This window comes from Pogoniulus pusillus, chromosome 15 (assembly GCF_015220805.1).
Source record: "Pogoniulus pusillus isolate bPogPus1 chromosome 15, bPogPus1.pri, whole genome shotgun sequence".
NCBI classification, from domain to species: Eukaryota; Metazoa; Chordata; class Aves; order Piciformes; family Lybiidae; genus Pogoniulus; species Pogoniulus pusillus.
In genome coordinates, this window is record NC_087278.1 from 20,376,964 (window position 1) to 20,392,224 (window position 15,261).

Below are 15,261 nucleotides of genomic sequence, written 5' to 3' on the forward strand. Positions count from 1 at the left end.
GCGGGACACCTCCCACTAGAACAGGTTGCTCAAGGCCTCATCAGGCTTGGCTTTGGACACCTCCAGGGAGGTTGTGGAGCACAGAAGCACCCAATGTGATCAAAGATCAAAGATCACATTGGGTGCTTCTGTGCACCACAACCTCCCTGGGCAACTTGTGCCAGTGTCTCACCACCCTCACTGCAAAGAACCCTTTCCTAACATCCAGTTTCAATCTCCCCTCTGCCACTTCAAACCCATTCCTCTTCATCCTATCATTACAAGACCTTGTCAGTAGTCTCTCCCCAGCTTTCCTGTAGCCCCCTTCAGATACTGGAAGGCTACTCCAAGGTCTCCAGGCTGCAGAGCTCCAACTCTCTCAGCCTGTTCTCATAGCAGAGCTGCTGCAACCCTCTGAGCATCTTCGTGGCCTCCTCTGGACTTGCTCCAACACTTCCTCGTGCTTCTTGCTGGGGGCTCCAGAACTGCACACAGTATAGAATCAGAGACTCAACCACTACTTGCTTTGTGTGTTGGCCCTCATGTATCCCAGAGAATGAAGTTCCCATGGCAAGGAATGTGCCTGAGGCCTGTCACTGGTTTTCTTTCTAGGGGAGCTATGTCACTGCCCGTGGCTACTACGAGAAAGCTTTGCAGCTGGTCCCACACAGCAAGCTGCTGAAGGAGAATCTGGCCAAGCTGGATCGCTTGGAGAAACGATTTCAGGAAGTCCAGGAGAAAGACCAAACGTAGCATTCAGTCACCAGTGGGGAGGAACCCATGTCTCTTGGAGAAGAGGATGGTGGAAGCATCACTTGCTCCGAGTGCTGCTGCAGGAGCTTTGATAGGACGCGGTGGCAGAAGGCGGATGTCAAATGCATGCTTATGTTTGAGTGAAATGACAGGAGATACTCAGTGCCTGCAGGACGTGCTGGAGAATGAACAAAGGCTTCTCTGTGTTTAGGCTGAACCCTTTTTAATCACATCAGGAGCATGGGTGGGACATGTACCTTCAACATCTTGGTTATCACTGGGAAAACCATGGAGACAAAGCACTCATCCATTGCGGCAGGGCTGAAGTAGTACCTTCTGTTGGTCAGCACAAGCTCCCCTCATCCACATTAAGTACCACTGATGGGCTTCGTTTGCAAGTGCTGACAGGGCCATCTGGGCCAGGAAATGGTCACATAAAAAGGTGTCAGGGGGTTAACACCGAGGAAGTGGTGGCCACCTTTACAGCTCTAAATGTGGCTTGGGAATGATTCTAAAGAAAGGGAAAATGGTGTCTGAATGTCACCCTTGAAAGAGAAGGTTCTGCAAGTAGAACAAATGATCCTTTGAAGGAAAACCTCACCTGTTTTCCTCACAAGGTAGTCAGTCTGTAGGAATTCAGGTTGGTGGTGTCACTGTTGTCATGTATCACATGGCTTTACCCTTTGCCCTTTTCCTGCAGGCCAAATGTTCACTACTCTGAAGGAAAAAAGGCCTCCTAAGGCAATGGGATTGTCTCTCCTGTCCAGTCCCCCATAAGCAACCAACCAACAGGAGGTAAAGTAGAGCCACAGGGAAGATTCCTAGCCTGGAAAGGTACTAAGGAGGCATTTTTCTGGGTGTGCAGGGTCAAAGCCCATTTATCATGGTGATGACACTGACAAAACACTTTGTCAAAGTGTTCTTATGCCCTCCCCCAAGAGATACAGAAAATGAACTATAGCTGAGCAGTCATAAATCTCTATTTTTAAATACTGAAGTGGGAAAACTCTTCAGAATTGGAGCTTTTATTTTTGAGCTTTATTTATTTAACTTATAATAATCAAATAATTAATATATTTTCTCTTTTATACAAATTGGGTGGTAGCCTTCCCAGCTGGCTGCGTGGCTGGGCTTTGTGACTTGTGTTATCTGAAGTACCACCGAGGTGTGCTGGAAAGACTCCCCCTAATGATGTTTCTAAAGCAAATGGCTTCAGTGCAGGCTGGAGCCTGCTGGCCACTGCTAAAACAGTGCTGCTGCTGCTGCTTTCACCAGGGTTTGCCCAGGTCACAGGCAGTGTCAGTGCCATCATGCTGGGTGCCACTGTGTTGACATTCAGACATCAGTGTAGGTCATCAGTTTGTTCCTCTTGGCAGTGGGAAGCCACTGTGAGTGCTGTCGTGTTTGAGCTTCATTGTGGACAGTCCCTGCCAAAGAGTGGCACAGGGTTTGCCATCACGAGTAAAGGAACAGTTCAGATGAGGTAATGTGATGCCAGGGACCCACCTGGCACTTGGATTTAGTTGGTGCTGGCCATGGCACCTCCATGGGTGTGCTGGGACAGCCATGCGCCACTGCCGCAGTCTGCAAAGCTGGTGTCTGGCTGCTGCTGAGGGTCAAGTCACTGACCAGTTACTGACATGACTTAAGTTGCATTTCGAGCTCAGAGGCAGTCCAGACCGATGCAGATGTCAGCACTGCCAGGGCTTGTGGACCTGCTAGAGCTGTGGCTGTGCATCCAGCAAGAAGAGAACAGACTTGGGAGATACTGCTTCCCGCTGGCCAGCGCCTACGCCTGTGCAGAGGCTGCAGGGAAAGATCATTGTGAGGAGAAGGGGGTGACACAGTTCTGAGCTCTCTCCCTTCAAACTGGCTTCCTAGGAGAGCATCTAGGACCCAAAGAAGCAAGCCTTTTGCTGGTGAGTTTTCCATTCTCCTCCCAGCCCAAGCAGCCTGCTGTGCTGTCCAGGGCTGAGACCCTGGGGCGGGGTCAGTAACCCTTTTCACATGTCTGTTGTGCCCATGGACTTGCCCGTGATGTTTGTGCAGGTGTTGTGCTGAATGCTCTGCACAAAGCAGTTTTACACAGGCTGGGCACTGCCAGGACAGCTGGGAAAGGATGGATCATGCCAGCAGAGTCCCATGGGATGGGGGTAACAAATGGCCTCTGAGAGCAGTCAGTTTCCCACCGTGGGCTGCGCAGTTGTAAGTGGCTCCTTACCAGGGCATTCAGAAGGCCCTGCCAGCCGAGGTGAGCCTGCCTTTGGGGCAGCTTCACCAAAACCTCCTGTACCCAGGCTGGCAGGCTGCCTGCAGCACCACTGTGTGCTGGGCAAATTTAGTGGCTGGCAGAGCAGCCTTTGGTGTGGCCCCTGACAGCGGTGCCATGCGAAGGGCCCTGCAGAGGAGGCAGCTGCAGAGTGTGGCTGAAGCATGGGGGTGGGGAAAAAACATCTCATTTAAAAATATATCTCAGCTGTAAACTTTGCTTCATAAAGATATGTTCAATAAATGCTATATATTCTCCAAGCCCCACAGCTTGAAATTGTGGCTAACAAAGCCTATTTTTTGCAGATGCAGAAGTTGTATTTTTTATAGCAGTGTTTTGTGAGGGGGGAAGGCTTAGGCTTGTGGTTGTAGCTTTGGCTACTTAGTTTGTCCTTCCTGAGAGACCTGGTAGAAATGGTTGCCTCATTGTCATCCTACAACCTGATCAAAGCCATCCTGACCCCCTAAAATCAGTGCATGTGTTAAAAGTATAATAGAGCTTTGGTTTCCTCCCCCTCCTCTTCCAGGTCCTGGAGAAGGATTAATGTTTTGCAACATTCTTACCTGCAGATGCCATCCAGAGGGACCTGGACAGGCTGCAGAGGTGAGCACAAGCCAACCTCAAGGTCCTGCAGCTGGGTTGAGGCAATGCCAAGCACAAACCCAGGCTGGGCAGTGAGTGGCTGGAGAGCAGCCCTGAGGAGAGGGATGTGGAGGTGCTGCTGGACCAGAAGCTCAACAGGAGCCAGCAGTGTGCACTTGCAGCCCAGAAAGCCAAGCAGAGCCTGGGCTGCAGCAGCAGAAGTGTGGCCAGCAGGGCAGGGGAGGTGATTCTGCCCCTGTGCTCAGCACTGCTCAAGCCACAGCTTGAGTGCTGTGTCCAGTTCTGGGCTCCTCAATTCAAGAGAGATGTTGAGGTACTGGAAGGTGTCCAGAGAAGGGCAGCAAGGCTGGGGAGGGGCCTGGAGCACAGCCCTGTGAGGAGAGGCTGAGGGAGCTGGGGATGTGCAGCCTGCAGAAGAGGAGGCTCAGGGCAGAGCTCTTTGCTGTCTGCAACTACCTGAAGGGAGGCTGTAGCCAGGTGGGGTTGGGCTCTGCTGCCAGGCAAGCAGCAACAGAACAAGGGGACACAGTGTGAAGCTGTGCCAGGGGAGATCTAAGCTGGAAGCTAGGAGGAAGTTGTTGTCAGAGAGAGTGATTGACATTGGAATGGGCTGCCCAGGGAGGTGGTGGAGTTGATGACCCTGGAGGTGTTGAAGCCAAGCCTGGCTGGGGCACTTAGTGCCATGGTCTGGTTGATTGGCCAGGGCTGGGTGCTAGGTTGGACTGGCTAGGTTAGGAACTGGCTGGAGGGCCGGACCCAGAGAGTGGTGGTGAATGGTGCCACATCCAGCTGGCAGCTGTCACTAGTGGTGTCCCTCAGGGATCAGTGCTGGGCCCCATCCTCTTTAACGTCTTCATAGATGATCTGGATGAGGGCATGGAGTCAGTCATCAGCAAGTTTGCAGATGACACCAAGCTGGGGGCAGATGTGGCTGGGTTGGAGGGCAGAGGGGCTCTGCAGCGGGACCTTGACTGCCTGCACAGATGGGCAGAGGCCAATGGGATGGGGTTCAATAGCTCCAAGTGCTGAGTGCTGCACTTTGGCCACAACGACCCCATGCAGAGATACAGGCTGGGGTCGGAGTGGCTGGAGAGCAGCCAGACAGAGAGGGATCTGGGGGTACTGATTGATACCCACCTGAACATGAGCCAGCAGTGTGCCCAGGTGGCCAAGAGAGCCAGTGACATCCTGACCTGCATCAGGAATGGTGTGGTCAGCAGGAGCAGGGAGGTCATTCTGCCCCTCTACTCTGCACTGGTTAGACCACACCTTGAGTGCTGTGTTCAGTTCTGGGCCCCCCAGTTTAGGAGGGACATTGAGATGCTTGAGCGTGTCCAGAGAAGGGCGACGAGGCTGGGGAGAGGCCTTGAGCACAGCCCTACGAGGAGAGGCTGAGGGAGCTGGGATTGGTTAGCCTGGAGAAGAGGAGGCTCAGGGGTGACCTTATTGCTGTCTGCAACTACCTGAGGGGTGGTTGTGGCCAGGAGGAGGTTGCTCTCTTCTCTCAGGTGGCCAGCACCAGAACAAGAGGACACAGCCTCAGGCTGTGCCAGGGGAAATTTAGGCTGGAGGTGAGGAGAAAGTTCTTCACTGAGAGAGTCATTGGACACTGGAATGGGCTGCCCGGGGAGGTGGTGGAGTCGCCGTCCCTGGAGCTGTTCAAGGCAGGATTGGACGTGGCACTTGGTGCCATGGTCTGGCCTTGAGCTCTGTGCTAAAGGGTTGGACTTGATCTGTGAAGTCTCTTCCAACCCTGATAATACTGTGATACTGTGGAGGTCTCTTCCAACCTGCTTGATTCTATCATTCTAAACCATTGGCCCTTCAGGACCTTTTTGCCTCAGCCTGCAGCCTCCTGCAGCAGTTTCACCGTTGTGCTGTTGTGTGCATGTGAACAAAAGACAACAGAACCTGGGTGGGGGTGGGGAAAAGTGCTCGTTGTTCACTGGTGTTTCCATGTGGCAAAGCTGCTTCAGGTAACCCCCATGACTTTGTGGAAGAGTTCATTGCCATCTTTGTACTGACTTGCTGAGAATGCTTGCTTCTGGAAAATGCCCCAGTGGTATCCTCTGCAAAAGTTGCAGCTTCTACAACTGCACCCCTGCAGAAATCCCTGCCTGAAGCAGGGCTGCCTGCTCCTCTCCTGCAGGAGGTGCTTTGCATTGCCTTTTTGTTCGTATGGTTCTCACTTCTGTGTTTCATTTGGGTTTAATATCTTTTAAATAACCAGCAACAACAAAACAAAACTGAGAAGAAGTAAACAGCCCAGGGGTTCAAAACCCTTCAGCAGTCGATTCACACCTGGCAGCAGCTGAATGTATGCCAGGGGTAGGTCTGTGCTGTTTTACACTGGGAGGGTTGTGGCTGGATGTCACTTAAAGGAGTGATGCTCCAAGTCTTTGCAAGAGAAAATGTATGTCTATTTTATATAAAGGCTGAGAAAAGTGCTGTGTCTGGGTCTGTTCTCTTGGCTATGGGCTCAGGCTCTTCCTTAGCACCAACCATGAGCAAGTCCTTCTGCAGGTGTGGCATGACCTATGAGATGTCCTGGCTTGCCCCAGCCTTCTGATGATGGGGGAAGCAAGGGTGGGAGGACAACTGGATGAGGCACTTAGTGCCATGGTCTAGTTGACTGGACAGGACTGGGTGCTAGGTTGGACTGGCTGAGCTTGGAGGTCTCTTCCAATCTGTTTGATTCTATGATTGGACTGGGCTGGGTGCTAGGTTGGACTGGCTGAGCTTGGAGGTCTCTTCCAATCTGTTTGATTCTATGATTGCCGTCTGTCCTGCTCTGCTCCAGTATGATGCTGCTCCTTGTGCTGTTGCTAATGTTGTTTCTCTCCCCACCTTAGGGATTGGTGCTTCCTCCATCATTTGCCTCCCTGATGAAGTCTGTTTATTCTCTCCTTCCCTGGCAGACTTGCTGCTATAGCAGTAATCACCAGAGTCTCTCCTTGGAAAAGCTACTCGGCCACAAGGGCTGTGCAGAGCTTAGTCCAGGTCAGTGGCTTAGAAAATTGTGTCTGATTTTGTGACTGAGCTGCCTGCAGTAGTCAAATGCTCTGAGGCTGGAGAGTGCTCTGGGAATAAGGTAAAATGCTGTTAAAGGGAGAGAAAAGGAGAGAGGCTGGGCAGGGTGGAACAGCTCAGTTAACCCCTCCACAGCCAGGGGTGCTGCAGGAGTGGTGCACAGCTGGAGGTGGTAACGTTTTGAATCCAGACTGAGCCTCCTGGTGTCTCTAGTGAGTTATTCCAGGTTCTTGCCAGGGCAAACACAGTGCAAGAACCTCCTAAATCATGAGCATTACATTGCCTGGCTGGTAGCTGAACTCTTACCCCAGCCTTGGCTTGGCAGAAGCACTCTTGCCCAATGTGGTACCAGAAACACATTGTAGAGGAGTGACTGTCAGAATGATTTTTGGCTTGTACAGGCACAGCCCCAGGTGAAGGGAGTGGAGGAGGTACTACTGGCCTCAGCAGAGGAGCCAGGAGCTTGCTGCTGCTGCTCTCCCACAGCTGCCTTCCCTGGAGAAGCAGATCACTGGTATGAGAATCACAGAATCATGGAAACATCCACTTTGGAAAACCCCCTCAGGATCACCAAGTCCAACCTATAACCCTACTCTACAAGATCCACCTTAAACCATATTCCTAAGCACCTTAAACACATCCAGGGTGGGTGACTCCACCACCTCCCTGGGCAGCTCGTGCCAGTCCCCATTAGAAAATGAGCCTTAATGGCAAAGACCTCACTGCTGTTGTACCCTGTGCTGTGAGAGCTGGTAAAGGAGAAACACTGACAGGCCAACTGTGTGGCTCCCCTGGGTTTCTCTCACAGTGCCCGGTACCAGGCAGATAAATGAACCCAGTTCATGCCTCCCAGTGAGCACAAAACTCTGCCACCCTGCACCCCTGAGCACTTGCTGCACTCTGAATGTTGCTGTTTATTTTTACATCCCCAGTGGTTTGGGACCCATCTGCAGTAAAGGAGGCAGGAGGTTTGCCTGCCTCTCACTCCCCACAGAGCCTTCCAGGACAGAGCCTGCTGTCCTGCAGCCAGGGCTGCTTTTCTCTGCTAGCAGCTCACTGCATCTTTGTCCTGGCCCCTGAGTGTCTCCAGCCCTGTGGTATGGTGCTTGGGAGAAGAAAGCAGTGGTACAAGCTGGGGACAGAGTGGCTGGGGAGCAGCCAGGCAGAAGGGGACGTGGGGGTGCTGGTAGATAGGAGGATGAACATGAGCCAGCAGTGATCTTCTCATCCAGCCCAGCTCTGGATGCATATGGGAGGAGGGCAGTGTGTTAAATGCCATAGTTTAAGTGGCTCATTAGAAGTGCTTGTTATAACCAGACACAGCTCTGCTGGCTCCCTGATGGCCAGTTGTATTCTTCTGTGCAGGTGACTGCTGGGCTGATAGAAGTCACTACAGAGATGAGTTTATTTCTGTCACAGCCTTCAAAGCCAAGGTGTTAGTATTAACTAATGCCCAACCTACCATGGCTTTGCTAGGATCCCTTAATGATTGTACTTTCAAAGGGGAGAAGCTTGTACAGCTAAGAAGGTGCTTTTTAACTGGGAGCAGTAACTCCACGTGGCTGCAGGGTGGATGCATTATCCTTTGCCAAAGGGAGCTATCAGGATTCACAGAGAGCAAATGCCCATAGAAGATGAAGGGAAAGCCAACATGAAAGTGATGCCTCATTAAAAATGAGCCTGGAGCAGCCAAGCTGAGTGACTGCTGGCCCAGAGCATTGGTGGGACAGCTCCTGAAAGCTTAGAGATCTGTAACATGGCTGTAGCAAAGACTTGTGGGCATCCCACTCTTTGGAGAGAGTGGCTGCTTTTGTCACCCCTGAGGTCTAGAGGATCATTACCCTGACAACGGATAACTGTAGTGTGGCTGTAGAAGCCCAAATACTGAACCTGGAATGGGTTGCCAAGGGAGGTGGATGTGGTCCCATGCCTGGAGGTGTTTAAGGCCAGGCTGGCTGAGGCTGTGGGCAGCCTGCTCTAGGGTGGGGTGTCCCTGCCCATGGCAGGGAGGTTGGAACTGGCTGCTCCTTGTGGTTCCTTCCAACCCTGACTGATCCTATGATTTTCCTCAGGGCACCCACTGAAGTGTTTGCCAGGGCTTGGAAGCCCTGACCACCACTGGCCTGGGCACCACTCTCAGCAGTACCCAGATGGCACTGGCTGTGTGTTGCCTGCACAGCTGCACTTGCTGGACTGAATAACACTGCAGGGGAAGGCAGAAGACACAAATCTGTAACACAGATTCTGTACAAGGCAGGCTCCCACAGTGGCTGTGGCTGGCTAGAGATCTGTTGCCCCCCTTTATCCTTTGGTCTGACCTCATTTATGTTTATAAGTATGTAAGGGGTTGTGATGGTTTGGGTGTTACTTGTCCCTCTCCCCTTCCCACTCTTATAAAATCACCCAGACTAGACTCAGCCAAGCTGGAAGTTAAAGAAGCTATATTTAGACATTAGCACAATATACAAGTAGATAGTTAGAAGCAATATATAATATTTATATACAAAATGTAATGTAATAGATAACATTATATAACTATATGATATATAATACCATAGAATTTGTAAATACATATATAATGTAATATATTTATATAGTACGTAGTATAATTACAAGCAATATACAAGCAGATATTACCCTGGTGAGGGGCCTGGAGCTCAGCCCTGTGAGGAGAGGCTGAGGGAGCTGAGGGTGTGCAGCCTGCAGAAGAGGAGGCTCAGGGCAGAGCTCATTGCTGTCTGCAGCTCCCTGAAGAGAGGCTGTAGCCAGGTGGGGTTGGTCTCTTCTGCCAGGCAAGCAGCAACAGAACAAGGGGACACAGTCTCAAGACCTTTCAGTATCTGAAGGGGGACTACAAAAAAAATCTGGGGAGGGGCTTTCTAGGCTCTCAAGGAGTGACAGGAGTGGGGGGAACGAAGAGAAGCTGGAGATGGGTAGGTTCAGGCTGGACATGAGGAGGAAGTTATTGAGCATGAGAGTGGTGAGAGCCTGGACTGGGTTGCCCAGGGAGGTGGTTGAGGCCCCATCCCTGGTGGTGTTTGAGGCCAGGCTGGATGAGGCTGTGGGCAGCCTGCTCTCGGGTAGGGTGTTTGTGCCCATGGCAAGGGTTTGGAACTGGCTGATCCTTCTGGTCCCTTCCAACCTGACTGATTCTATGATTCTGTGATTCCAAGTTGTGCCAGGGGAGGTCTAGGCTGGATGTTAGGAGGAAGTTCTTCACTGGAAGAGTGATTAAGTGCCTCACAACGTGGTGAGAAGTGCCACTGACACTGTGCTCTCTGCACATCTGCAAGAGATCCTGATAAACTGCCTCTTGCCAGCCTTAGCTGTGGGAGTGCCACAACGTTAGTAGCAGAGGGGAAGACTCATGCTGTAATCACCCCGGCTTGTGCCCCAGGAACACCAAAGTGCCACTGGCTCACTGAAGCCTGTAAAGGTAATAAAAGGAGAAACTGCACTGAAACTTCTGCACTAAGAACTGCTTAGGGAACAATGCAATAAAATCCTGCCAGGAACATCTGTGACATGCAAGGGAGTAAACTGTAGTGTTTCCAGGTCAGTGGTTCTTTGCAGGGCATGTGTTTCCAGACACCAACCCCCAGCTCCTGGGCAGAGGGCCTGTGACTGCTGAACGTGCTTGAGGTCTGCCGGCACCGATCTCGGTTCAGAGCAGCACAGGTCTGAGGGCAAAGGGAAGGTGAGGAGCCTGCTGTGAGCAGGCCTAAACTCCTGCTCCTCCCAGTCTGAAGTATTTGCTTCTCACCGTGCACAGGCTGCCTGCTAACAGCTTCCACTCACTATACGTGCAGCTCTCTTTATCGCTGCTGCCTCTTGCTGTTTGTGTGCAGCAAGACTGCTGCCGAGCTCATCGCAGCCCGTGGCCACTCAGCTGGCCACTTAACGTTGTTCAGAGCAGCTGTAGCTCCCCTGCTGCCTTGGCTATGGTGGGCGAAACTGGGGTCAACCCTAGGGCTGCTGGAGGGTGTGCAGAGCTGTCACTGGGGATGCTGCAGAGCTGTCACTGTAGGTGCTGCAGAGCTGTCACCGGGGCTGCTGCAAGGCTGTCACTGTAGGTGCTGCAGAGCTGTCACTGTAGGTGCTGCAGAGCTGTCACCGGGGCTGCTGCAAGGCTGTCACCGGGGCTGCTGCAGAGCTGTCACCGGGGCTGCTGCAAGGCTGTCACCGGGGCTGCTGCAAGGCTGTCACCGGGGCTGCTGCAAGGCTGTCACCGGGGCTGCTGCAAGGCTGTCACTGTAGGTGCTGCAAGGCTGTCACTGTAGGTGCTGCAGAGCTGTCACTGAGGTTGCTGCAGAGCTGTCACTGAGGATGCTGCAGAGCTGTCACCGGGGCTGCTGCAAGGCTGTCACTGTAGGTGCTGCAGAGCTGTCACTGAGGATGCTGCAGAGCTGTCACTGGGGCTACTGCAAGGCTGTCACTGTAGGTGCTGCAGGGCAGGGCTAGGGGCAGGGAAAGAGGAAGAAGAGGAGGCAGATGTGAAGTAGTGGGACAGTGTGATCTAAATAAAGGCAGTGTAGAAGCCCAGGAGGCTGTGTAAACACAGGGGTCTCACCGTGTCTTGTTAGCAGCACCCACAAGGCAAACACCGCTGAGCTTCCAAGAGTGCCTGAGCATGGGCACTGCCCGTGGAAAGCTTTTGTGCTCAAGGATGGAAGCCCTGGGGCAAACTGGCCTGGGGAAAGTGTTGTGCCTCAGCTGCACGGATCTGTGCCTCTTTGGAAGCTCTTCCCTCTCATCTTCTTAGAAACAGGCTTCAAAAGCTGCCTGGGCTGACTGCTGTGGCCTCAGACAGAGGTCTGAGGAGAGAGCCAGATCTGACTCATTAAAGCAGCACTCTCAGGCACCCAGAGAGTACAGCAGGGCAACATGCACATGATTAAAGCTGTGTCTCATCTGTTTTGCAGGTGTATTATGGGATGTCTAGGGGAAGGGGAAAGGAAGCAGTGAATTAGGAGGCCAGCAAAGCAAGGAGCTGACAGAAGAAAGGGCAGGGCAGCTGCACCTGGTGTCAGTGGGAATTTGCTGTACAGCACAGGCAGGTCTGTGGCAACAAACTGCTTACCAGGAAGGGAGGAGAAAGAGAGCACTGCTTCAAGGTGCTTAACCATGGGAAACAGGGATAAGTACAGGTTACTCTGGCACCAAAGAGCAGCTATGACCTCTGAAGAGCAGTGCCAGCTCAGTCGGGGTGCTGTGCCAAGAGATACTCCCCCTGCTCCGTCAATTCTGTCTGCAGCATGTGAAAGAGTTTGTTAGATAGCAGCCCAAGCTGCTGCTTCTGTGGGAAAGCCAAAGCCAGAGTGAAGGTTAAGTGAAAGGGAATGAACTGGATGGAAATGAAGCCACCTTTGTGGTGTCTCAGTGCCTGAGGCCACTGGCCCATGCCATCCTTTCTGCTCAGCACAGTGGGCAAATACCTCCCGGTGACGACGTCTCCTTGGGAGAGCTTGTTGGCTGTGGAGGAGAAACTGCTCACCTCATCATCGAATTGAAGGCAGCTGTAGCACCTCCTCACTCAAAATGACCACCAACCTGCTGCCTGAATGCAGCTGGCACAGCTCTTGTCTGAGTCCCACCTAAGCAGCCCTTGGCCAAAGCCTAGCACAGATAGGGGCAAGGAAGCTCCCTATGAGCTGGCTGGAGGTTAAGCTGAGAAAGCTGATGGAGTGGTGATGGACTTGTAGATGGTGTCAGAGATTTGAAGGTGCTTATGTGTGCCCTGCAAGAGGCTGTCATCACTGGTGCTGTGCTTTTAGGGGCTTACCCTAGCCCTTCTAGTTTTTTAGTGACCCCTGCAAGAGACAGAGGAGAGGTAGGGGCACAATAGAGCTCAATATATCATGCATGCTTCCCACAGTCCATGCTGCCCTGTTACTGCTCCTAGCTGCAGGGCTTGCTCCCACTTGCCAGCTGCACACTTCCCAGCTTCAGAGGGCCCCACTCCAAGCTGCATCGACCACCAAAGCCAAAGAGGCTGGTATGATGAAGCACAGAGCTGGAGCACAGACGTTGCCCTTTGTCCTGTCATTGGGTGTCACCCAGCAGAGGTGATGCTCAGAGCTCCATCCTCGGGGCACTCAGTCTTTCCATATTAATACACATTACTCAACTCTCAGTGTCCTCTTCTCCCAGCAGCACAGCCCCAGCTCCCTCAGGCTCTCCTCCTAACAGATGTTCCATTGCCTTCAGCATCTTTGTGGCTCTGTGCTGGACTCTCTCAAGAACTTCTACGTCCCTCTTGAACTGGGGGGGGCCCAGAACTAGGCACAGTACTCCAGATGTGGCCTTACCAGGGTAATCCAGGTACAATAGTTTGATGAAAGTTACACACCTGACTTACCAGATGCTAGACTGTGTTGCTTAAAAGAAACCTTTCTCTCTACTCTGCCCATCCCATGCTGCTTTTGGAAAGAGAAGCTCACACTCTTGCACAGTGCAGAAAACATCAGACAATCAGAGGTAATAGTTCCCTCAACTAGTAGGGCTGGAAATTGCAGTCATCTGCCAGGCTGCTGCTGCTGACTGAGTTGTCACATTATAACTAACTTCAAAAAACTGCCCTGCTATCATAACAGCAAATATGTTGTGGGGCTTGGCTCAAGGATGTGATTTCTTCAGCTGTGCAAATAGAGAATTTAGGGGGTTGTAATTTACTGCTGGATGGCAGACCTGGGAGACTTCCTGCTGTGAAAATGTGGGAGGCATTAGGTGAATGACACACTCCCTGCAACCTTCAAAGCTGGGTTACTATGCCTGCTCTTGGTGACATGGAGCTAGAGAGGAGGAGGAATAAGATGGTGAAACAGTCCAAGGCCAGAGTGCTGCCTTCTGTTCTCTAATGAATCCCAGTTTGGTTTTGAACAGGGAAAACATAGAATCCTAGAATTAACCAGGTAGGAAGAGACCTCCAAGCTCAGCCAGGCCAACCTAGCACCCAGCCCTGGCCAAGCAACCAGACCATGGCACTAAGTGCCCCAGCCAGGCTTGGCTTCAACACCTCCAGCCACAGCCACTCCACCACCTCCCTGGGCAGCCCATTGCAATGCCAATCACTCTCTCTGGCAACAACTTCCTCAGAACATCCAGCCTAGACCTCCCCTGGCACAGCTTGAGACTGTGTCCCCTTGTTCTGTTGCTGCTTGCCTGGCAGAAGAGACCAACCCCACCTGGCTGCAGCCTCCCTTCAGGTAGTTGTAGACAGCAATGAGCTCTGCCCTGAGCCTCCTCTGCTGCAGGCTGCACACCTCCTTTTCTTTTTAAAGAGAGACGACAGAAATCGTTTCAAATTTTATTTAACCTTTCCCAGCACTTCTCCCTCCACCTTCTCAACAGACAACTGGGAAGGAGGAGGATCTGGTGGTGGACGAGGAACAGGTGGCAGAATTGGGAAGCAAACAGGATCAGTGCCGTTCACAGGACCCACTGCCGGACCAGGAGCGTCCATCCTCAGCGCTGCCTCACCGGCCAGAGGAGCCGCTACCGTCAGGGCACCCCTGCGGCTCGCCCTGCCGCTTGGGCTCCGCTCCAGGGCTGCCGCTGCCGCTTCTGCCTCCGCTGCAAACCCAGCGGGGACACAGTGCCCTTTGCCGCTAGTCCTGGCTGCTACCCTGCGCAGAACCGGCGGCAGTGTGCGGGAAGCGGAGCGAACCCCTGCCATGCTCGGCACCGCCAGTGCCGCCACTCTACAGTTAGGGCTGACCCGCAGCGGGGGAAGGGGATCCCCATCGCCGCTCTCCGCATATTCCCCAGCGGGACACGCTCCAAATGCAGACTGGTCCTTCACAGCCGCAGCTTACCCGTACACGCTGCCTGTGCTGGGACAAGAGGAGTACCGAGGCAGGGCCGTTCCCTCTAGAGCCGCCACCTCATCCCCTGAATTGGGAGTGCCTGCGCCCAGCAAGAGGACGGCTCAAACTGCACTCGGCCCGCCGAGGCACCGAGCCTGCTAAGGCACTCGGCCCGCCACGGCCATCAGCCCGCCAAGGCACCCGGCCCGCCACGGCCATCGGCCCGCCAAAGCACTCGGCCCGCCAAGGCACTCAGCCCGCCAAGGCACTCAGCCCGCAAACTGCACTCAGCCCGCAAGCTGCACTCGGCCCGCCACGGCGTGCGGCGCCGCTTCCGCCTGGCGCCATCTTCGGAACGCCGCCTGGATCTACGGGTCCAGGGGAGGCTACCGGCACGGCCGGAGCCGCCTGCGTTTCCACCGCCCGCGGATTCCCATCATGAGGGGCAAACACGCAGGGGTTTAACACGCAGGGGTTTGCCTGCTCCGCTGTACCCCAGCCCTGCAGCTCGCCCCGCGCAGTGCCGCTGGGCACCGTGCCGTGGGTCAGGGCGAGCCGTGGCCGCTTCAGGGGCGAGGGTCCCATATCGCCTTCAGCCATCTCAGACCTTCCAACTCGCTTCTTGCTGCTTCCTTCTCCCCTCTCCGCCAGCCAAGAGGGGAGCGGCTCTCTTCTCCAGGCCTCCCAGCTCTCCACGGCAGCCTCACCAAGAGGCAGGGTTTTTCCAAGCTCTAATTCCGTGTTTTTCTCCAATTCAGTCGATGCAAACCGGCAGCCATCTCGTTCCCCGCAGGGGCCACCAATTGTCCTGTCCTGGTTTCT

At 53.4% G+C, this 15,261-nt stretch overlaps 2 protein-coding genes across 3 annotated transcripts in view; both read left to right on the forward strand.

The window, feature by feature from the left end:
• The window catches only part of TMTC1 (transmembrane O-mannosyltransferase targeting cadherins 1), a 99,079-nt gene extending 95,802 nt beyond the window's left edge, over positions 1 to 3,277 (forward strand). For both annotated transcript variants that reach the window (XM_064155638.1, XM_064155639.1), the window contains exon 20: positions 592 to 3,277. In XM_064155638.1, the coding sequence (XP_064011708.1) occupies positions 592 to 732 (141 nt within the window). In that variant the 3' untranslated portion in view covers positions 733 to 3,277. The remainder of the gene's footprint in view (positions 1 to 591) is intronic.
• LOC135182142 (uncharacterized) lies at positions 2,415 to 14,623 on the forward strand. The gene is made up of 4 exons (XM_064156007.1): positions 2,415 to 2,556; positions 3,571 to 3,604; positions 7,054 to 7,148; positions 13,985 to 14,623. Exons 1-4 carry the CDS (start codon positions 2,415 to 2,417, stop codon positions 14,599 to 14,601), a joined length of 888 nt encoding a protein of 295 aa, XP_064012077.1. The 3' UTR covers positions 14,602 to 14,623.
• Positions 14,624 to 15,261: the final 638 nt, after the last annotated feature.

Coding starts and splice junctions, on each gene's coding strand:
- LOC135182142 (XM_064156007.1), top strand. CDS start 2,415: ATGCAGATGTCAGCACTGCCAGGGCTTGTGGACCTGCTAGAGCTGTGG. Junction 3,605..7,053: donor GACCTGGACAGGCTGCAGAG/GTGAGCACAAGC, acceptor CCCCAGGTGAAG/GGAGTGGAGGAGGTACTACT. Junction 7,149..13,984: donor CCTGGAGAAGCAGATCACTG/GTATGAGAATCA, acceptor CCTTCTCAACAG/ACAACTGGGAAGGAGGAGGA.